General features: G+C 45.1%; 2 protein-coding genes across 24 annotated transcripts in view; one reads left to right on the forward strand and one right to left on the reverse strand.

The window, feature by feature from the left end:
• The window catches only part of DNM1 (dynamin 1), a 133,214-nt gene extending 125,922 nt beyond the window's left edge, over positions 1–7,292 (forward strand). For 9 of the 15 annotated variants that reach the window (XR_014560087.1, XR_014560088.1, XM_083721725.1 and 6 more), the window contains one exon: positions 5,280–7,292. Coding sequence is in view for 7 of the 15 variants with exons in the window: in XM_083721716.1 (XP_083577842.1) it covers positions 5,280–5,352 (73 nt within the window). In the remaining 8 variants the exon portion in view is untranslated. The remainder of the gene's footprint in view (positions 1–5,279) is intronic. The other 6 variants (XR_014560089.1, XM_083721727.1, XM_083721722.1 and 3 more) reach the window with 1 other exon arrangement.
• A 5,488-nt stretch (positions 7,293–12,780) lies between these two features.
• GOLGA2 (golgin A2) overlaps positions 12,781–21,244 on the reverse strand; it is a 45,594-nt gene continuing 37,130 nt past the window's right edge. For all 9 annotated transcript variants that reach the window (XM_083721694.1, XM_083721686.1, XM_083721689.1 and 6 more), the window contains 6 exons: positions 19,909–20,062; positions 19,722–19,789; positions 18,896–18,998; positions 16,410–16,516; positions 15,002–15,173; positions 12,781–14,707 (listed from right to left, as the gene is read on the reverse strand). In XM_083721694.1, coding sequence (XP_083577820.1) covers positions 14,460–14,707; positions 15,002–15,173; positions 16,410–16,516; positions 18,896–18,998; positions 19,722–19,789; positions 19,909–20,062 — 852 coding nt within the window. In that variant the 3' untranslated portion in view covers positions 12,781–14,459. The remainder of the gene's footprint in view (positions 14,708–15,001; positions 15,174–16,409; positions 16,517–18,895; positions 18,999–19,721; positions 19,790–19,908; positions 20,063–21,244) is intronic.

Below are 21,244 nucleotides of genomic sequence, written 5' to 3' on the forward strand. Positions count from 1 at the left end.
TATACACGGTTGCACAGTTGATCAAGGGGGTGGCACCTGAACCTAAACTAGAAAAGGCTTGCCCTGTTTAAGTTGTCCCAGCAACACAGTTGTTAAAGGCACAAGGCATCATCTGCTTTATTCCTGGAACCGTACACACTTCTCACAGCAAGTTGCTCCTGTTGGAAGAATGACTCTCTCCAGCAGGATATAGGAGATACCTCACATCCCTTCCTTCTGAGAGCTTAGTAACAATGATTAAGTGGCACAACATACTCAGCAACACCAGGGCATAGTATCTGCCTAGCAAGCCTTAGGACATTGCATCAATGTTTTGCTTACTAACTTCCTGTTTGATTTACTTTTTTTTAAAATGAAAGCTAGTCCAGGAGGGAATGGACATGAAGGACCCCAAAATTGTTCAAAATTCTATCCCAAAATGAACTTTAATTCACCTTTATTTTACCTGACAATTATGGGAACTACTTTCAGGTGTAGTCCAGAGGTTTGTGAACCAGTTCAGTGAACTTTGTTCCGCTGGACTAGTTCATTCCAAGCTCTGTGACTTAAGAAACATCCCAACCCCACCCCAAATCCCCACCACTGCCACACAGCACCCTCCTTGTGAAACACAGCAGCTTGCAATAAAAGTTGCTGGGTCTCAAACTTCCCACTGAATGTGCTTAAACTAATTCCTTTGGGGTTCTGGTTCCATACCCCTTGGTACTGTTTTATTTGGTGTGTTGACTCTCAAGCCTCACACATTGACACTCAGGGATGCACAAATTTCATGGCCACACCCCTGCCATGGAACACTGCTTTATTTGTTCCTTAACAAGGTGACCAAGTCTCAGTAAGTTCTTTGACCTATCTTGATATCTAATTTCACTTTATCCTTCCCATTCTATAAGATGTTCAGGATAATGTACATGGTTCCCTGCCTTTATCTTCACCAGATAAAGTTTGGTTGTGTGACAGCGACTGGCTCAGAAAGCTTTGTGGCTGAATGGGGATTTGAGCCCAAGTCTCCCTGGTCTTCAGTGCGGCACTCTAACCATTATACCCCTACTGCCTTGAGATTCAGTCAGCTTGTTCCACATTGAACCTGTAAATGTGTAAAGACTGTAGGAGCCAAGCATCTCACTTGAACTTCGTGCTGTAAACTTTATTCCACCTTCTGCTCCCTGCACCCATTTTTCTTCTTCATTGCAACAAGAGAGCCTTTCTAAGCCTTTCTTGTCTTCTCTTCTTCTATTTTCCTTTCTCTCTTCCAAAACTTTGCAGCAGCATATTTGTTGAACACCAGAGAAGGGCCTTGGCAAGTGTTATTTTCTTTGGGGTTTCCAGTTAAGGTAGGAAGAGAATTCACAGTAAAAGGTAGGGCAGCAAAAGAGATACTTTGGCAATGAGGAATGGAGTATTAATAGGGCCCGGTGGGCAGTAAAGAAACCCAATTGTAGATTCTGCAGCTGAGAAAGACAGGTTCTAAGAGTAACAGAGAAAATAATAATGTGCATTAAATAACTCTACTTAAATTCACAGGATTTATTACACATTCAGTAATTCAGTTCCCCTCCCCTGCTTTGTGTGCATGTTTGCGTGTGCGTGCAAGAACAGTTACAGAAGCAAAAGGCTTTTTTCCCCTTCATAAACATGAGGACCAAACAAATTCGTTTTGTTTTTTGAAACGTGATTATAAAAATGGTGTGGCCTGGGCCAGGTGACAGGTGCCTTTCTGGCACAGCAAACCAGTGTTCTGGTGGCTCATACAGCCTGTTCCACAGCAGTTATGAGAGAGAAGGGAAAAAGCCTTGGCTTTTGGTATATCCAAAGCAGGGACGATGGTTTCCTGCTCCCTAGCAAGCTCCAATTAGGAAGCCCCCTGTCCTGGGGGTTGTTTGTTGCCAGGGGAGCAGTGAAGCAGGAGCAATTTGGCAGTATAATAAATCACACTGAGCTAGAAAATCTGTCTTATTGTTATTTGTGACCTGAGAGGCTGACGTTGTGTACACACGATAGCTTTTAAGCATATTTGTAGTGCAGTCTTTCCCTTCCAGAATTCTGGGCACTGTAGTTTCAGTTCCCAGCAAACCATAACAAACTACAGCACCCAGAATTCTGGAAGGGAAAGACTGCATTATGAACGTGTTGTTAAGGAATAATGTGTGTGTGACCAAAAGTGAGTGCAGGGCTGGCCAAAGGCAGCAAGCTGTGGAATTGCAGTCACATGAAATAGGCAGAGATAGAAAACCTTTTGTACATACTTGTCTTTGTACATGAATGTAAAATCTTGAAAAATGTCCCATTGTGAGGAGTATCTCCTGTAAATTTAATCAATCAATCAATCAATCATATTTTATAGTCACAGACCTACTAAGGTCTACTAAGACAGAATACACACAGAATAAAAGCCATGAGTATTAAAACATATACTTACTTAACATACAATTACAAAAGATAAAAGCATGAGATACAAATGGAAATTAGCATGAATCTTCTTACGAGACCTTTGAGCCTAGAACAGGAACTTGGCCACTAATTCTGTTGTTATTATTTTGTATCAGCCAAGAAATATTCCAGGTGCCACTCCTGTGTCCTTCTGGGATATTTACTCACAAGGGGGCAAAGTAGTCTGTTGCAGAAGGAAGGCAGTTAAATCTGGCCTTGTTTTTATTCTATAGATGCAAGGCCTGTCTCTGGCCATTGACCAGTGGTTAACACTCACTATGGGATTCCAAAAAGGGGATGCAAAAAGTTTGAAAGAACACTCTCAACTGTTGAACTAAATTCCTGAATCCATATCAGAACGACATACAGCAGCTGAGACAAGATGTAAACCTTATATACTTCCACGGCAGCAGGGATAAATTGTGCTCCCTTACTATAGAAAAAAATGGAGTGCCACTTTATTATACTTTGAGCAGCTTCTACTGCCCATCTGTGTTGGGGTAGTCCAAGAAAGTGTGGAAGAAAACATAATGCCCCAAATATCTAAACTTCTTGATTTGTGTCTATACGCCGACCACCTATTCTCCTCTTACTTATAAATCTGCATCTAGAAAAGACCATGATCTTTGTTGTGCTAAAATTAATTGTAGATGCATTATCCTTACATAATACTAGAATGAATTTTCAAGGCCTGTTTTGGACAGAGGCGTAAGTACAGCATTGCCTGCCTTCAATGATAGTAAGACTTCAGCCCCTGCCCTTCTAAGTTTGATCAAGGCCATTGGTGTGGAGGAAGAGAGTGAACGGAGAGCAGTGGCGTTCAGGTGGAGATGGTGATTTCTCCTTGGCACATCTCTGTATCATCCTCAGTGAACCTGTAGCTGTGGAGTGTGAGAGGTATACCATGCAGCTCAGGGGGACTGTAACTCGGTGTTCCATCATCACGGCAGTTTTGCAGTAACTGACTTGCTTCCAGAACATCCTCTCTTTCCTGCTTCCTGTCAGCCCTCCTCAACAGCAGCTCAGGTTGCCATTCAGTTCTTGTCAGGCTGTTTGGTTGCAGGAGTTGGTCTTTTTGAGGAGGCTTGGCTGTTGCCCGTTCATCCTTCTGGGACTCGCTGTTGGGAAACTTTGCCTGCCCAGAGCCTGGATTTTACAAAGAGCACCAAAGAAGTCACAAACAATCATTTCTCTTCCGGTTTTGAGAGAAGAGCTGCATTTGCAGCCTTCGTGCATTACAAAGTTCCTATGCAACTCCCTTGTAGGAAAGGCTTTGGTGCATAGAGCATGACGTATTATGATCCTTCACACCTCTAAATAGCCACACAGTATACATGCTGGGAAGCTCTGCATCCTCAAGGCAGTGCTGACTTTAGACCACTACAAAATGGAGCCTTGTTCTGGTTGGAGCTCATTAAGGGGGGGGGATACAAATGTAGGTTTGAGAGAGGAAAATGGTAGACCAAAGCAAACTCTTCCATGGTAAAGGGCAAGCCCTGGTGACAACTTCTGCTCACAGTGGTTTACATGCATGTAGGACTGTCACACAGATAATTTAACTTCTCTGTTAGGTTATATTTATTGTGCAAGAGCCCACAGATATGTTTATCCTAGACTGGGTTATGGCCATGGAGATGGAGAGCCCCTCTCTGGGATACTCCCAATCTGTTCCCAGACACCCAACCTGATCAAGCCTTGTGACATCCATACACAGTGGCAACACCCCACCATCAGAAAGGTTATGTGGCAGACTTGTCTATAATACTGACACTATCCAGTAACTTAAGGTAAGTTCCCGGAAATGAATCAGCACTGGAAAAATGAGTGCTGCCAAGGTTTACCTAAAAATGGATGCGCCAGGATATGAATTTGCTTTGCAAAAATTAGGCCACACTTTAGTCTTTTCTTAAGGCAGTTCACACAATAAAAATAAAACAAATATAACGAGATAGTAACAAAATTAAAAAGCATAAATTAAAACAGGTAGCAATAAAATAAAAAAAACAAGCTAACATCACATGGAAATTGGCAGAGGCTGGCGCCTGCTGTCTCATGCTGAAGCAGTTTGGGGTGACATAAACAAGGGTGAAGATGTTACTAAAGCTGAAGGACATACCTATGAGGTGCTCCACCTTCAGCATCTAGCAGCTCAAAGCCAACTTCTGACCACACCAGTTTGACAGTCTATGAAGCAGCCCTTGCTTGTTGCTGGAGAGGTTCAAAAAGTCTGGGAGCTGTCAATTGGAGGGGGTGGAGGGAGGCATGCTGCAACCTAATTTCTGACTAAATTTGTTCTAGGGTTATAAAGAAGTGTTTGAAAAAGCTGGATTCAGCTAGTGGTCAAGCTCAAAAAGGTGCCCTTTACTCTCAGAGCAGGGGGTGCCTGATCCAGACTGGCCGGCAACTTCTGAAACAGCACCTCCCAGAGGACACCACCCATTCTGTGTAACATTGCTCCTCACTCACTTGGTATAGTAGCATCACAAAGGTTGTGCTGCATGCTTCTCAACACTTACCTGGGTACCAGGACCTCCTTTCTGGAAATTGGACTCTGGTTTCTAGAGATCCTTCAATGAGATTCTAAGTGAACACCAGTAATCCATGGGGGTTTCATAGATCTGTGTCAAGGGTGGTTTCTAGTCTTCCTTTTTAAAGCAGCAATGATCAAATTGATCCATTTTTAAAAGGCTATGAATAACAGCATTGCCCTCTCTGGTCTATGTGAAGGCCAAGGTCCTGGTCTGGATGAGGTGGAGAAGCATGTAGGGATTGTGACTGACCGCCATGGCTAACCTGTGTGTGTGTGTTCTCTTCTCGTCTTTCTTTCTCTCTTCTTCTCTCTGCTCTCACAGCCGGAAGGGCCCTGCCTCACCTACTCGACCCACCATAATCCGACCAGCTGAACCGTCCCTCTTAGATTTATAACCCGAGGCCTGTAGAAAGCTGGCAACAAGTTCTGTGCCCGGGGTTCTCCCCGCCCCAGCAACCCAACCCCTTGTTCCTCCCACAGGCACCTTCACTCCCCTCCTTCCCCCATGTCGTAAAATGCTCGTTAGTGATTGAGCTCTTCTTCGTCTTCTCTCGTGCATCCTGTATTGCTTTGTGAGCGTAGAGTAGTCCTAGTTCAGTGGCATGGGGAACTTGGAAGGACATAAGATCTTTGGAGCATTGTTTTTACAGGAGCATTGCTGTGCACCAAAACGGCAGTTGTGGACAACCTGCCTGGTCTGCGCATAGCATCCTGCCTGCGATGGTTAGCTGTAGCATCTAGCTCTAATCTATAGCTACGTAACAATTTCCCCCCCTACTATAGTTAAGATGAAAATTCTGGAAGAGGATAACACATGAAGATAATGTTAACAAAAACGTTTTAACATTCTTGAACATTCTTGGTAACGTCTGGTATGCGGGTTTGAGAGTCAAAGTGCAAACTTTAGGGAACAGTTGACACAGCCTTCTCGCAAGCTGGGGACAGGAGGGCTTACTGAATAATGCCGTCTTGCAGACCAAGAATTCTCTCACTATCTCGAGGTGGAAGGAACCAACACAATGTGCTACCCTCTATTTTTTGAAGTAGCAAAGGAAGGTTAAGAGAGGCTGGTGTTTCCAGGCAGCTGGCTTGTATTACCACTTACAACTGACTTTCCACAAAGCAGGAGAGAGGTTGATAGCCTTCCTCTCCACAGAAATGGACTATCTAATATTTCCAGGAGTGGGCTGTGTGTTTTAGTGCAACTACCATTGCTTCAGACAAACAAACAAAAACACTACTCGTTTGATGTCATGACGATTCTGTTGATTCTTCCAGCCTTCACTTCTTGCATGCTGATGGTACAAATATGTAATGTGGGGGGAAATGTGTGTAACTGCTAGTCTTGACATCCTCTTCTCTGGCTTCTTTATGTATATGTTGAGGGGTAAATATAGAAATATTTAAAGTGGGGTGGGGGAAAAGATCTGCAACATCCTGTCTTTTTGAAAGCCAGCTTTAGACATCCTCCTTGGAAAATTTCAGCCATCCCCACTTACAATTTTTGTTCCTTTTACCCCAGTGCTGTTACTTTTGATTTTCTGTTGAAGATCCTCGACGTCAACTTCTGATGTCCAATCCTTTCCATATTTTAACTGTTGTTTTACATTTTTGTCCCTCTCCCTCTCTCTCTCTCTCCCCCCTTGTTTTTTCTTTTGTGTTCTTGTCTCTCTTTCCTTGAATTTCAGCCGCCCCGGCAAAGCTAGTCCCTCCCGCCCGGAGAGTCCAAAACCACCATTTGACATGTAACCCTGCTCCCTCCTTGAGATCCATCCTTTATCTGCCTCTTAGCTGTTCTGTCCTGGAATGGTCCAACGCACATGTTAAAAACACAGCTTTGTTCTGTCGTAGCTTGTGGCTTGCACATATCAGATGTGACTCTAGTGAAACTGGCTTTTCTTCCTCCCAGTTGCTTTAAAGGAATTTAAACAAAAAAGCTATATTGTAGTAATGAGAAACATATCTTTACTGTTATATAAATATCTATAAATATCTATAAATATAAAGATCTAAATATATATGGTGTCCAGATGTTTTAAGCCTTTAATGCTTCTGATGTTTGAGTTTAGCAAATACTTGAGTTAAGGAGATTATATATAATGTACACATGTGCACCCAACAAAATATAACCCACACCCAGAAGTCTGAGATTGTCAACTCCCTGCTGTACATGGTTGGGTTATTGTTGCCCCAAAATTGTGGTGAATCTTCGCAGTGCTGCTAGTATCTGTGATGCTGTCTGTGATCTGTCAACTCTTGTTTATTGGCTGAAAAATAAACTATTATTTCTGTATAACTGAGTACTCCATGTCTAGAATAAAACACTCTCTCAGTGCTTCCAGGCTCTTATACTTAATGCTGTCAAGTTATTTGTGGCAAGACAAATGGAGAGCTGCACACATGATGGCAGTGTCAGGAGCAATAGGTTGACGTTCTGGTTTAACAGTTAAACACACACACATATTCTGTATGGGGTTTTTAAAAGGAAGCATCACCATCCACTGAAAGTGTATTATCTCACTGTGGTATTATTTACACATACCAAGAAAAGGTTCTATACAAAAACTCCAAACAACTTTAATCAGAGTAGATTCCACGGTTCTTAAAAAAGAAAAACTCAGCTGTTTTCCTTGGCAGGTAATTTTGGCAGCCAACACATTATTATTATTATTATTATTATTATTATTATTATTATTATTAGTTGTAGTAGTAGTACCTGCCCACTCTAGGTGGCTTCCAATAAATATAAAAGCATAATCAAACATTAAACACTTCCCTGTATAGGGCTGCCTTTAGATGTCTTTGAAAAGTTGTAGGGTTATTTATCTCCTTGACATCTGATGGGAGGGTGTTCCACAGGGTGGGTGCCACTACCGAGAAGGCCCTCTGCCTGGTTCACTGTAACTTCACTTCTTGCAATGAGGGAACCGCCAGAAGGCCCTCGGCGCTGCACCTCAGTGTCCGGGCAGAACGATGGAGGTGGAGATGCTCCTTCAGGTATACTGGGCTGAGGCCGTTTAGGTTTTACAGGTCAGACCAACACTTTGAATTGTGCTCAGAAACGTACTGGGAGCCAATGTAGGTATTTCAGGACCGGTGTTATATGGCCTCAGCGGCCGCCTCCAATCACCAATCTGGCTGTCGCATTCTGGATTAGTTGTAGTTTCTGGGTCACCTTCAAATGTAGCCCCACATAGAGCACATTGCTCTACAGGAGATAAATCAGCAGGAGATGACCAGCACATGTACCACTCTGGCAAGACAGTGCATGGGCAGATAGGGGATCAGCCTGCATACCAAATGGAGTTGGTAGACAGCCGCCCTGGCCACAGAATTGACCTGCGCCTCCATGGACAGCTGTGAGTCCAGAATGACCCCCATGCTCCATACCTGGTCCTTCAGGGGCAGAGGTACCCCATTCATGGAGCCCCCGCCTGCCTCCTGCCCACCAGAAACAACACTTTATTGTCCAGATTCAACTTCAGTCCATTATTTGCCATCCATCCTCCAGCCACACAGGACCTTCACCACCATCACTGGTTCCAATTTAAGAGAGGTACCCAGCTCTATCATGTGCATACTGATGAACACCCAGCCCAAACCCCCAATGATCTCTCTCAGCAGCTTCATATAGATGTTAAAAAGCATGGGGGAGAGGATGGAGCCCTGAGGCACCCCAAAAGTGAGAGGCCAGGGGGCCAAACACTCATTCTTCATCACCACTTTCTGGACACGGTCCAGGAGGGAGCGGAAGGAAACAGCTTTCACCTCTGTCCCTAGCTGGAGATCATTGACCAGCATGATCATGGTCCTCCAGATGTGCCACAGGCTCACTAACTTTGGCCAGGAATGGAAAGTTTGAGACTGGTCATAGTGGCCGAGTCCAAAGGTTTTTTTTTTTTAAAAAAATAAAGTGGTTTGATAACTGCCTCTTTCAGGGAATTCTCTCTCACAGATGGAAGCATTCACCACACTACAGAGCCCATTGTCCAGCCCTGCGTGGCCAACAATGAGATCCACACAGAACCCAAACTTGTACATTATGCTTAAGTTGCAATGTCTTCCTATATAGCAGGGTGGATCACATTGAAAATCTACTCAGATCATAAAATCATATGTCAATATTAAGGTTCCACGGATGGGTAAGTCCTGTCAAAGGTGACTAGGGTGTGGCGTTCATCTTGCTTTTCAGGCCAAGGGAGCTGGCGTTTGTACACAGCTTTCCAGGTCATGTGGCCAGCATGACTAAACCGCTTCTGGCACAACAAAGGACTATGACAAGTGCCAGAGCACACAGAGTTTACCTTCCGGCTTGCAGCAGTACCTATTTATCTACTTGTGCTGGTATGCTTTCGAACTGCTAGATTGGCAGGAGCTGGGGCAAAGCACCTTGTTCTGCGGATTCAAACTGCTGATTGAATTGGGTGGTGCCACCAACATCCCATAATCATAGAACTGTAGAGTTGAAAGTGACTGCAAGGATCATCGGGCCCCTGCAATGCATGAATTTTTTGCACAATGTGGAGCTTAAACTCCAAACCCCGAGATTTAGTCTCAGGCTCTACTGCAGAGCTTTCCAAACTGCAGTGTGTAAGATCACAGTTTTGCGTGGGCAGGGCAGTGGAAAGTAAATAAATGGAGAGTGAAGAAAACCCACACGTCCTTTTATTCACACACACATACCCCTACATGTGCAAAGCTGCAATCTATAAAGTTTACCCAGCTTTGGGAAGGCAGTGCCAGAGCTCCAGAGCACTTGTGCTGCCGTCCCAAAGATGGATAAAATGACTTTAGTAATCTTTTGAGGTCAATATTTGGGACTCCCAAATGGATCTTCTCAATAATGCTGCATCTCAGCTGGTGCCCTGTGCAAGAAAACTGCCCAATCCCAGATCCTGCACTGCAGCTGAGCAAGGTGCCTGGCTCTGCAAAGGAGGCTCCAGGGCTCTGGCAGGGTCCTAGAGCCCTTCTCTGCATCCCAGAGCAGGGCAAGTACTTCCTAGGCTTCCGGTTTGGGAAGGCGAGTGCTCCCAAAGTCAGACAAAATGGATGGGACTTTGTAATATTTGAAGTCCCCAAGTAGATCTTCTTAATTTTGCACCATCTCAGATCAAAGCTGTGTGCAGGAATACTGCCAGCACCACTCTTAATCAACTAAGCAAGGCTCTGGGAAGGCAGGGCAGACTTTTGGAAGGTAGTGCCAGGGTTCTGGGAGCATCCTAGTCCCCTTGTGCAGACCTGCCAAAGCCAGATGAAATATACTTTTCATATTGCGCCATCTCGGCTAAGCACTGCAGGAAAGCTGCTGGTCCCACATGCGGGTAAGCAAGGCACCTGACTTGGGAAGGGGGCTCCAGGACTCCAGCAGGGTCCTAGAGTCCTTCCCTCTGTCCAGCCACCCTCCCCAAGCCTGACAAAATTGACTTTGTAAGGTTCCATAAAATAGCGACCTGCAGCATTTGAGCACCACTTCTCACCTTGGGAAAGCAGTGTCAGGGCTCTGGCAGCACCCGAGCCCTTGCACCACCCTCTCAAAGCCAGACGAAACAGATCTTCTCAATTTTACACCACCTCAGATCAGAGCCCTGCGGAAAACTGCTGCCGCCACTCTTAATCAGCTGAGCAAGGTGCCTGGCTCTGGAAAGAAGGCTCTGCCAGGGTCCTAGAGCCCTTCCCTCTGTCACGCCTTCTTCCCAATGCCAAACAAAATGGAAGGGCCTTTGTAATCTTCCATAAAATGGCGGCCTGTGGAGGCCAATATCTGGCGCCCCCAACTGGAGCGTCTCAATTGCGCCCCCAACTGGAGCGTCTCAATTTCACACCACCTTACGTCAGCACCCTGTGCAGAGAAACATCCAGTACTCCAAATCCCGCACTGCGGCTAAGCAAGGCGCCTGGCTTTGGGAAGGAAGCTGCAGGGTCCCAGAGCCCTCCGTCCGTCCTTAGGAGACGCAATACACTTGCAGCAAAATAGCAGAGTGAAATGCATGCACCCCCTCCCCTCCCACTGCTTCTGTCAGAGAGTAAGGATTGTTCCGTCTTCACAAACCCCTTCCACATGAGAGACATGTGTTGGTTAAAGTGAGATAAGGGATGGCTCTCCTGAGGTAACAAAACAGAAGCCCCTAAAAACCCGCAGCTGAAGGACACCTTCGTTTCTCAGAAACCATCTTTAGAAGAACCACAATAAAGCGCAGTAGTTCCATTGTACCTTTTTGTACAATTCTGGGGCTCCACCACTAGAGGTGCAGTTAGGATTTTTGGGTGGCTGAAACAGCATAGCACTATGTAAAAATGAGAACAGAATGGTGGACTGGAAACAGCACTAAGTACCTACAGGAAAAGCAGGGCTTGTATGCACTCTCCTAGATAACCTCCTAGAGAAGGTTCTGCTACTTGAAACGGCGGCGTGGAGATTGACAGACTGAAATGAGCATCTGACATACACCGAGGCCAGAAATGAAAAGGGCTGCATGAGGGCTGGGCAATGTCTGGTTTCAGGATCGTGATATATCAGCAGCTTAACATTGTGATATACCGATACAGAACAATGTCTGAAATAAGGATGGAACTCTGTAGAGGCAAATCGGGTAATCCCCTGGCAACTGCTACTACTTAGGGGTCTAAAACTTACAAAATTTAAATTCCCTTTAACATATTGCTATGGCTGTTATTTTATAATACAGGTAATTTTTAAATTAGCACATTTTCTCAAAAATTAAAGCTGTAGGAGTAATTTGTAGCATAGATATCAAAGGTAAGGTGAAAAAATGTTCCCTAATAAATACGAGGGAGACACAAACACACACCCAGAAGGGAGGGAGGATACTTAAACAAGAGGGCAAGGTTTATTTTTATTTTCTTTAACTCAGAAGAAAATAGCCCAGTTTATTTTTCCACGGGACTAGCAGCAGCTTCCAAGAGAGCCCCAGCTGAGGGCAGCAGCAGTTCAAATGGCAGGGCTGGGCAACAACTTGGGGGGGGGGGTCTGGGGAGGCGAGGCCGAAAGGGCTTCCTGCTCTTGTGAGGACCCCAGTATGGCTTGGGTGTCAGGGTCTTGTGGGCAGGCAGAGATAGCCCAAAGAAAGAGGAAGGAAGGGAAAAGGGACTCCCAGCAAGAAGCCTGGAGCTGCGTCTCCCTGAACCGCCTACCAGCCTGGCGCCTGCACTTAAAACAAGAAGCTCATGAGGAAAGTTCCCAGGTAGGCTACTTAATCAGCACCTGCTCTTGTGATTCGCTGCAGGAGGCAGAGGAGAGTTGAGGGGCAGCAGGAATGAGGAGAGGAGCAATGACCAAACTCACGGTTTTTCCCACATCGTGATTTTTGCATAGCACATGCACGCATTGTGAGTCATGATATATCACCACATCAAATACTATGAATCCATTACCATGCGGTGGACTTCAGACTGGTTTTGAACAATACTGATACAGTGGTACCTCGGGTTAAGAACTTAATTTGTTCCGGGGTATATTCTTAACCTGAAACTGTTCTTACCCTGAGGTACCAATTTAGCTAATGGGGCCTCCCGCTGCCACTTCATCCTGAAGCAAAGTTCTTAACCCAAGGTACTATTTCTGGGTTAGCGGAGCCTGTAACCTGAAGCATCTGTAACCCGGGGTACCACTGTACATTGCCCAGCCCTAGCAGCAACTAGATTTTTTCTCTTCCCATTCCTGGGAGAAAAGCACAGTTTAATGGTGAAGGTTGTCCATTTCAGCAAGGACAAACAGAATGCAACATGCATACAACTCAATCATGTCTGCACAATAAGGGAAACTGTTCATCTTTTGTAGAACATAAGAACCACACACAGTGTGCTATAGGTGGAATAGGTTTATTCAGAAAGAACAAATTTGTAACAGGATTAAATTATCTTTGCAATAGAATGCAAGTTCTCTCTAATAAAGGTTTTCCTTTCACATTCCCAGAAACCAGACACCCAATAAATATTTCACAATGTTCCATACTAAATCACATTCCTGGCTCCCGCCACTGAATTTAATTTTTTTTTTAAATACAAGATTACAAGATGACTTCTGGCAGCCCGAAATTCTGCCCAAAGACTTTTCTCCTCTTTATTCAAGGTATATACAAAATGTTACACAGATACACTATGTACATTCGTGCAAACAGGAGCTCGCAAGCCCACGTTGTAGTGCCAACACAATGCACTGAGGGAGTAACACTGACATCACAGCTGTGCCAATCTCCTGGAAGAGTGCAGTGATTTAAGTCTACAATCGTGCTCTCCTGAAAAACTGGCGAAGGATGAAGCTTACATTTTAAGAAGCTTCCCTGTGTGCTTTTCCTTTGGATGGACTTTTCCTAGCAGGTTCTACGGGAAAGAAAGGCTCTGATGAAGATACAGCAATCTATTATGCAAGTGACCGGCAAAATGACTTACAAGCAGGTGCAATGCAGCAGCAATACCCATCCACCTTGCTAGCACTTTTCACCTCCAGGAAGGACCTTGGTTACAAACAAGCAGCTATGTCACCAGCCAGCTACTTCTGCTGCCTGTATGCAAATGTACAAAGTTATCTCGCATAGATGGCTTCCTAGGTAGGATTCAAGCTAGACATGGGGCAAATCTTTGCCCTCCCTCATGCACCTGCTCTGAATGCCTTTTTCACTCAACATATGATACACACCCTCCTGCATAAAAATCTCTGGCCTGGTTCTGTATTAGAACCACAGGAGATAAAAAAATTATTTCAAACAACCTTGCTCACTGTTAAAATAATCCATTGCCCAACCAGGAAGAAAGGAGATCCAAGTAAAGGTAGTTGAAATTCCAGAGATCAATATAAAAGTATGCTTTTTCAGTGATTTCCTTTAAAAAAGAAGAGGGGAGAAAGGTTTCCCCATCTTAAAAAAAATTTTAAAACCATCCAACAGAGACAGCAAACTATGTCACCTTCAAAAGCGCAGCCACATTTCCATCCCATCCTCAGATCATCTGCACCAAAAAGCCAGAAGCCAACCCCAAAATGGTAACCGGAGACAGATTCTCCCCCTGAGCTGCCTGTCCCAAGTCATTAGACAAAAAGGAAAATGTTTTGTAGAGCTCTCTGTTTTAAGGAGGGTTAGAGATTAAGATGGCTGTTAAATTTGGGCAGGAGACCAACTGTGCAATAAAGCAAAAAGACAGAGATCTATGGTAAGGGACAAAGAGGATCCAAACCATCTAAACCTGGAATAAATTAACAGAAAGGTGCTGAGCTGATGGCTACAATGACAAATGGAACAAAAGCCACTGACTGAGGAAACTGACTGGCTGCCTGAAGCAGAAGCCAGGAGAACCAAAGTCTTCTCCTGAACTTCACATGGCAGCCCTACATTATCTGCTCAGGAAGAGCAAAAGGGGAAGACTAGCTCAGGATGCCTGGCACTCAAATTCCACTGAGCTCAACCACCATGTGTGACACTTGCTGCAACCGAAGATTACAGGACAGAAAACACGGGGCACTTTACGTCCTTGCAGATTCCATGCCAAGTTACACCACCATGATCTTGACTTCGTCATTCTCATCAGCTCGATAGAAGAAGGGAATGCAGGGGTTCTGCAAGAGGGAGCCCAGCCTGTCCCGGGGGTTTTGAATTTCACGTAGAAGATGCATGATCTGCTTGGCGGTGGGGTCTTGTGAAGCAGGCTGGGGAGCTTTGTTGTCAGTGTGTGATGGGTGGGATTGCGAAGCTGTGGATTCCAGTTCTGGCTCATCTGCCAAACTCACTTCTCGCAACCCTGGGAGGCAAGATAGCAGACACTGTTTAACTTCTAGAGAGAAATGTTTGGTCTCAGGTTTTCCTGGAAGTCTCACACACAAAACCTATAAAACTCTCTCCTCAACCCTAGTGTGTGGTAAATGGTTTCTATTGCTTGTGGAGAGCGGAAAGTAGTTCTGCCCAAGCTCAAAAACAGAGACATTTACTGATACTTCTCAAATTCTGGGGCTAAACCAAGATACTGAAATTAAGCTTAGAACTCCCCATGAAGATACAGCAGCTATTTCCCCCACTGGTTGTCACCACTGCTCACCTTCACCATCGGTAGCATTCAGCTCAACGTGCCTCACTGCTGCAAGAGCAGCTTCACTCTTGGGGTCAGACTGGGGATCCACATTTTGAGCCATCTCCATGTATTTTATATACCATTCGTTCTTCTCCCCAACCAAGCGCATCACCAACTCCTGGAGCTCCAGTAACTTCATCTGCAATGGAGCAGTATAAAGAGGGAAACGGAATCAGCAAGAGCCACCTGTGTGTCCCACATGCACCATACCACCTCCCGTTACAATGAATAGGTTTTCTTCTTCCAGTGTCCCTGGAATTTTTTCCTGGCAGCTTTTAAAGCATTCAAGCTTCTAGTCCACAAGGTCCTTAATTTTTCTGCTCATCTATATCGCCTCTGCCGTGCACATGCTCACTGTCACTGTTCTCCTTTGCTTTCTTCCAACATCACCCTCTCCTGTGTTCTCATAATGGACCCAAGTGGGTTAGCACCACCAGGAGCACAAAGGCATGAACACTGATTTGCAAAGACTTCTAACCTTGGTGCTCCCAGAAGCAAGTTTCCAGATACATTACTTTCTTTAGAGCTAAAGCAGCAACATTGGAGGTGTCCTCTTCCCCTTCGATCCAGGCTTGTACCACCACTACTTCTTCGTTCTACCTTAATTTACTGTGTAACTGACCAAGGAAAGTCAACTATGTTTTATTTTCAGCTGAGGTGCACGATTCTGAATCACCCTTCTTATCAAGCCCAAACCTCACCTTCCCCTTTGTCTCCTGTTATCTATGTACAGGACACATATAAAAACATAATAAGGGACTGCTGGATGGGTCCTGTTCTCACAGTGGCCAACCAGATGCCTATGGGAAGGACCAAAGTAGGACTTGAGTGGAACAGTTTCCTCCCCACTTGCAATTCCCAACAACTGTCACTTAGGAGGATACCACTTGCAACTGTGGAGGCAGAACACAGCCATCATACTAATAGCCATTGATAGTCTTGTCCTCCATGAATTTGTCTACTCCTCTTTTAAAGCTCTCCAAGTAATTTAAGAAACCTTTTTGTAAGCAGTGGAAGTGGCTTTGTACATGCAGGCAGACAGAGGTGTTCAGGAAGGTCACAGATTACAACAACAAACAACAACAGGTGCCCAGAGCTCAACAGGAGACCAGTTTACTCCTTTAAATGGGGTGAGCCAGACTCTGCCTGAGGGTCTTCTTCCAGTGTACCAGGAACTGTAAATAAAGACAGTGGACCCTCCTTCAATCGGAGATCTGCCTCAGTAAGAACTGCAGTCCAGGTGCAGGAGCGAAGGGTGGTTGGTGCCCTCATTAACAGTGTGAAACTCACAATACCCCAGCCAACCCGGTTCACTCCCTTCCGGTACTGTGTCAGAAAGAGCCCTTGGTGGGAAGGGAGGAGATCCCTTGCTCACCTTCATTTCCTCCTTGTCCTGGGCCAGTCGGCTGATGTACTCCTCTTTCTCCCGGTGGCGCTGCTTTAGGATAGCCCTCTGACTCTGGTACAAGGCAATGTACTCACCTGAAACACAGGAGACACAAGTGAGTCTAAGCAAGGCTGTTCAAAGGGTGGTGCTGAAAGCTCCACATTCACCCTTACATATAAATGCAACCATGAAATGGGGTTGCCCACGCCTCCTTCTCTCCTTGAAAAAGAAAACAAGGTAGGCAAAGCTTCTGGTACATTCTGAAATCTAGCAGAATCCACATGTTTCAATAGGTCTTTTGGAAGAAGGGAACAGTTTCCCACCAGCAACTTACTGAAGTTTTATAAACATTGAACAAAGGTGAAAAACCATAATGCAGCTAAATGTATGTATTCTGCCTTTTACTTTCAGCTAGAAGACGCCATATGAAACCAATCAGCTCAAGAATTCTGAAGCCTAAAGATTTTCCACTATTTCCTTATTTACATGTTTTATTTTGGTAGAAACTAAAAGGGAGAGAAGGAGGGATGGACATAAATAACTCTGCCTGCCTGCTACTACAGGATGCAATGCAAGCTGCAAAATAAGCCTGTTTTGCAGCCTGCACTGCCACGTAGTGAGCATAATTATGTGCTCCAAGCAGTGTCTGGTTAGCTTCAGAGTGGGATTGTGCCACTTGCATGCCAGTCTTTGGCTTGATTCATAGCCTGGAGATCCTCAGAAGACCAAGAGACCTCACAAGCTCCATAATGCCAGAGAGGACATTCAGAAGCAATCATGTCAGCTGTCTGTTCCATAGCAAGACCTGCACTTTCTCCAGAGAAAGATGCCACAGAGCATTCAGGAACACATCAGTTTCCATCCAAGTGGGCCCACTAGTCTTAAGCAAGAGATGGCCATTGTCAGTCCAAACATAATGGGATAAAGATCTCACCATGACAAGGAAGTAGACTGCACTCCCCCTTATTCTCAGTCTCTCGTATCGCTTGGGGCAAAGACTGTATCAAGAGTATGCTCTGCATGGTGTGTCAGACCAAAGACTATTGGAGATAGATCCATAGCTGACCCAATGGTAGCTACACATGGTTACTGGAGACACCCAGGTGTTCTCCATCACCCCAGAGATCACCTTGGCCAGCCAGATCAGGGATGCTACTGGGCAACTGGGTGGCCAGCAGACCAGCAGAAAGTTGAATCTGCCTCTCTTAAACAACACCAGGTACAGATCATCTAAGCCTGTCCCAAAATCAAGAGGTTTTCTGGTCAAGGAGATAATGTTTTTATGGACAATATCAACACCTCCCCCTCAACCACCTGGTAGTATAGCCTAGTGTTGTATCATGTACCCAGGTAGGCATAAGCTGGGTAAGGTCAGGTCCACCCAGTTCACTCACCCAAGTCTCAGTAATGCCCGTCAGATCAGTCTGTTCATCTATGATGGATGAACATAGTCTTATTACAGACCAATCTGGCATTCAGTAACAGCATCACCAAACCAGAGGGCTCAGTGGATACGCTACTAGTACTTTCCAAAGGAGAGGACTCAAATGAGGAACACAGATTGAACATCTAGGCCTTGGTACTTGAATGGCATCTTCCTCTGCCCATGACCGCTGAGATTGGACAGCATTTTAACAACTCCCTGCTACCTGCACACCCAGACACCCATCATCTATCACAACTGAGAGATTCAGGCCAAAGATAGTAAACTTAAGGCCCAATAGTATGTGCATAGCACACCATCAGGAGGAAGATAGTGAATCTACAACTACTCTCTTTCTGCCTCTCACTCGAGGGAAACCACGCCAAACCAAACTTCCCCTCAACCAGGTTCTCATCATGGGTGAGGGTCACATGCCGTGTCCCACAGTTTCGGCCCTACGTATACTGACTGACACTCCTCTTCCCCTGTAGCTCCCCAAAGCAGCAACCTTTAAGTGTTGTCCCCTTTGGGGATGACCCCGCCTGCCTGTGACAGGGCCTGCTGTTATAATAAGGAAGGCTCTGGACCACATCCACGGTCCAGGTGTTTTCACTCAGCCAACCCTACACTGTAATCAGCACACTTTCTGACATGCAGGCAGGAATCTTACAGGATAAGCAAACTGACACAGGCAAACAGCACCCACTTTTGCTGGCTGAGAGAGCAGACCAGACAGGGACTAGGATGGTGCATACCAGCTGCTTCCTACATACTCTGTAGGTCTGCTCCCAATACCTTTATTTGGTTGTTTCTGTGTGGGGATACACAGAAGGTAAAATGGTTTAGATAGGTGGGTGATGAGTAGTAATTCCTAACTACTGGAGGCTGCCTGCATTTTCCTTTGTCTTCATGAGAACTGAGATTTTAAAATGTAAACAAAAGGTCTTCGGGATCCTATGGGAGAATTGCCACACAATCTCTATCAAAGTGTTAGTCACACTTCCCCAGACATCTCAGTGAAACATGGAGAGGGGCACTGAATTCATCTCACCTATAGTGTCCGTTTCTCCAGACAACTGTATACAACGATGTTCCAGCTCTTCCACCCGGTCCTTCAGCTCTGCCCTCTCATGCATCAGGTCTGTGAATCGAGACTAGAAAGCACAACAGCCAGTCACCATTGAAGATGTTAGGGAGCCCATGTGGGGGACCCAAACCCTCCTGGCACAGCAGCCAGCACTACCACAGCAATAATCAGCTTCTCACCGATAGGCGGGAGATAGGCACCATCCCTTGGAAGGTAAAATGATCTTATTTCTAGAAAAGAAAGCAGCAGAAGCCTTCTACCCAAGCAGGTCTGACTGCTTAGGAGGAAAAGCCTGCTGCTGCTTTCCAAGGGAAGAAGTCACTAGAACACTAAAGATTTTCAGATCAGTTCTCTTAAGAACATATACACTCAAAACGTAGTGAGGTGTATCAACAATAAACGAAGTGTGGGTTTGGCTTGATTCTTCCACAAAATATCTTTTGATTCCAAAACAGAATCACTAGTCACTCACCCCCACAAAAGACTGCGGCAGGGAGAGAGAAGAGAACCTACATGGTGAAAATCTGATTAAGTGCTAATTATTATAGTGATATTGGGGATGGAGGAACTACTATAGCTGTTTGGAAGTCTTACAGTACAAAGACAGCTAAGCCAGTAACAGTCCATCCAACATCACACAGCTCAATAGGCAAAGGCAGGATTGCAAAGGCTCTTCATCAGTGATGGGACCTTCACATGAACATGCTCATAAAGTGCTGAAAGATGTATTGCATTAACTAGCACATGTGCTATTTGTCTGGGTTTGTAGCCAAAAGCATTAAACACGCACCTGCAGCTTCTCCATGGCACTTTTTAAGGCTTCGTGAACCTCACCTGGAACGGAATCTGCGGCAGAATCTGAAAAGGGTCAAGTAATTTGATTAAGCGACTGCAGAAGGAATGGCCTTGTGGTCCAACCTGGCTGGTACCCAAATAGACACCTGAATATGCACATCCACACACAGGAGCACGCTTACCTCCCCCGGATGCAACATGCAGCTGCTGCTCCTTCCTCAGTATGGCAATCTGCTTCAGGAGGCCTCTGCATTGCCTCCTCTCCTCAGACAGTTGCTGCCTCATTTCCTCTCGCTCAGTTTCCGCTTGGGACATAACAGATGTCAAGAAAGCCACCTAAGATGCAATTCCATATGCTGAAGTTTAGCATAAGGGTGTTGTTAAATGTAAAAAATAAAAATATATCCTGGGGACCATTTGGAGAATTATAGCTGTTTTAAATAAGAGAAATAAGTGTACAATCAAACCAATGCTAGCATGTTGCAAGGGGGTTAGAAAGAATTTAAGAAGGTTCATTTTTATCTGTAGCTCATTTCATCAGAGTCATTCTCGTATTTCCACAGCTCTGTAGGCACATATAGGCTTCATTATACCTATGCTCTAAAACTTTGGCTTAGTGTTGGAAAAAATATGCTCTTGAGGTGGAGAGGGTCTTTTGAAAGCACAAAAATCACTATACTAAGATAAAACTAATACCAATTCAAAACTGTTGGCTTCATAATGCTACCCAATTCTGAAACTCCAGGGCTACTCTTTCCAAGAATTCTGCACATTCTTAGGTTGGCCCTGTAATGCAGAGTGTACTGGCTGTATGTTGGGGAAAGAGGCAGGGACATATTCAATAAGATACCGTGAGAAGCTGGCTGCAGAGACTGGAAAGTCTGCACTGGTCTTTTGTCATCTAGGTGGGCCAGCAAAAATGGAAGTGCCTGGGTTGTAAGGATTGGTAATGCTGAGGTATTGTCCTAAGCCCCAAAACTAGAGCCCCCTGGATGTGCCTGTCTGCATTTGCATTCAGAATGATTTCAGTAAATTCAGCATCTCTTGTTTTAGGGACTTTGCCAAGCTGACAGTCAAAAAACACACCCAATTGATAAACCGTTCTGCAAGCCTGCTGAGACACATTACATGTGAAAATAGTCTACAGAGGCCCTTCTTGTCTCTGAAGCTAACCTGTCTGGAACCATCCAGTACTGAAGTGGGAAACTAGTTGGGAGTCCAATGTTTACTTGCTCTGGCTTGCTTGGAGGCACACAAGGGGGTGGGGAGAACAGAGAGGGAGACACAAGCATAGGCTGAGAAATAATCCAATTTAAAAGCATGGGGAAGTTAATCTACGTTTACTGTCAAGTGAAGAGAAATCCAGAAATGCAACACATTTCTAGGAAGCTAGAAGTATTCAGCTGAATGTCTTTGAACAGAACTTCAGGGCTGCTGCATCTCTGAGCTTCCAAGTTATTCCCCGCCCAACCTTCCTATTCCCCTCACCTCCTGAAGCACTCATGTAAAACCACAAAG

The sequence above is a fragment of the Podarcis gaigeae genome, assembly GCF_964106915.1.
Source record: "Podarcis gaigeae genome assembly, chromosome: Z".
In the NCBI taxonomy this organism is placed as follows: Eukaryota; Metazoa; Chordata; class Lepidosauria; order Squamata; family Lacertidae; genus Podarcis; species Podarcis gaigeae.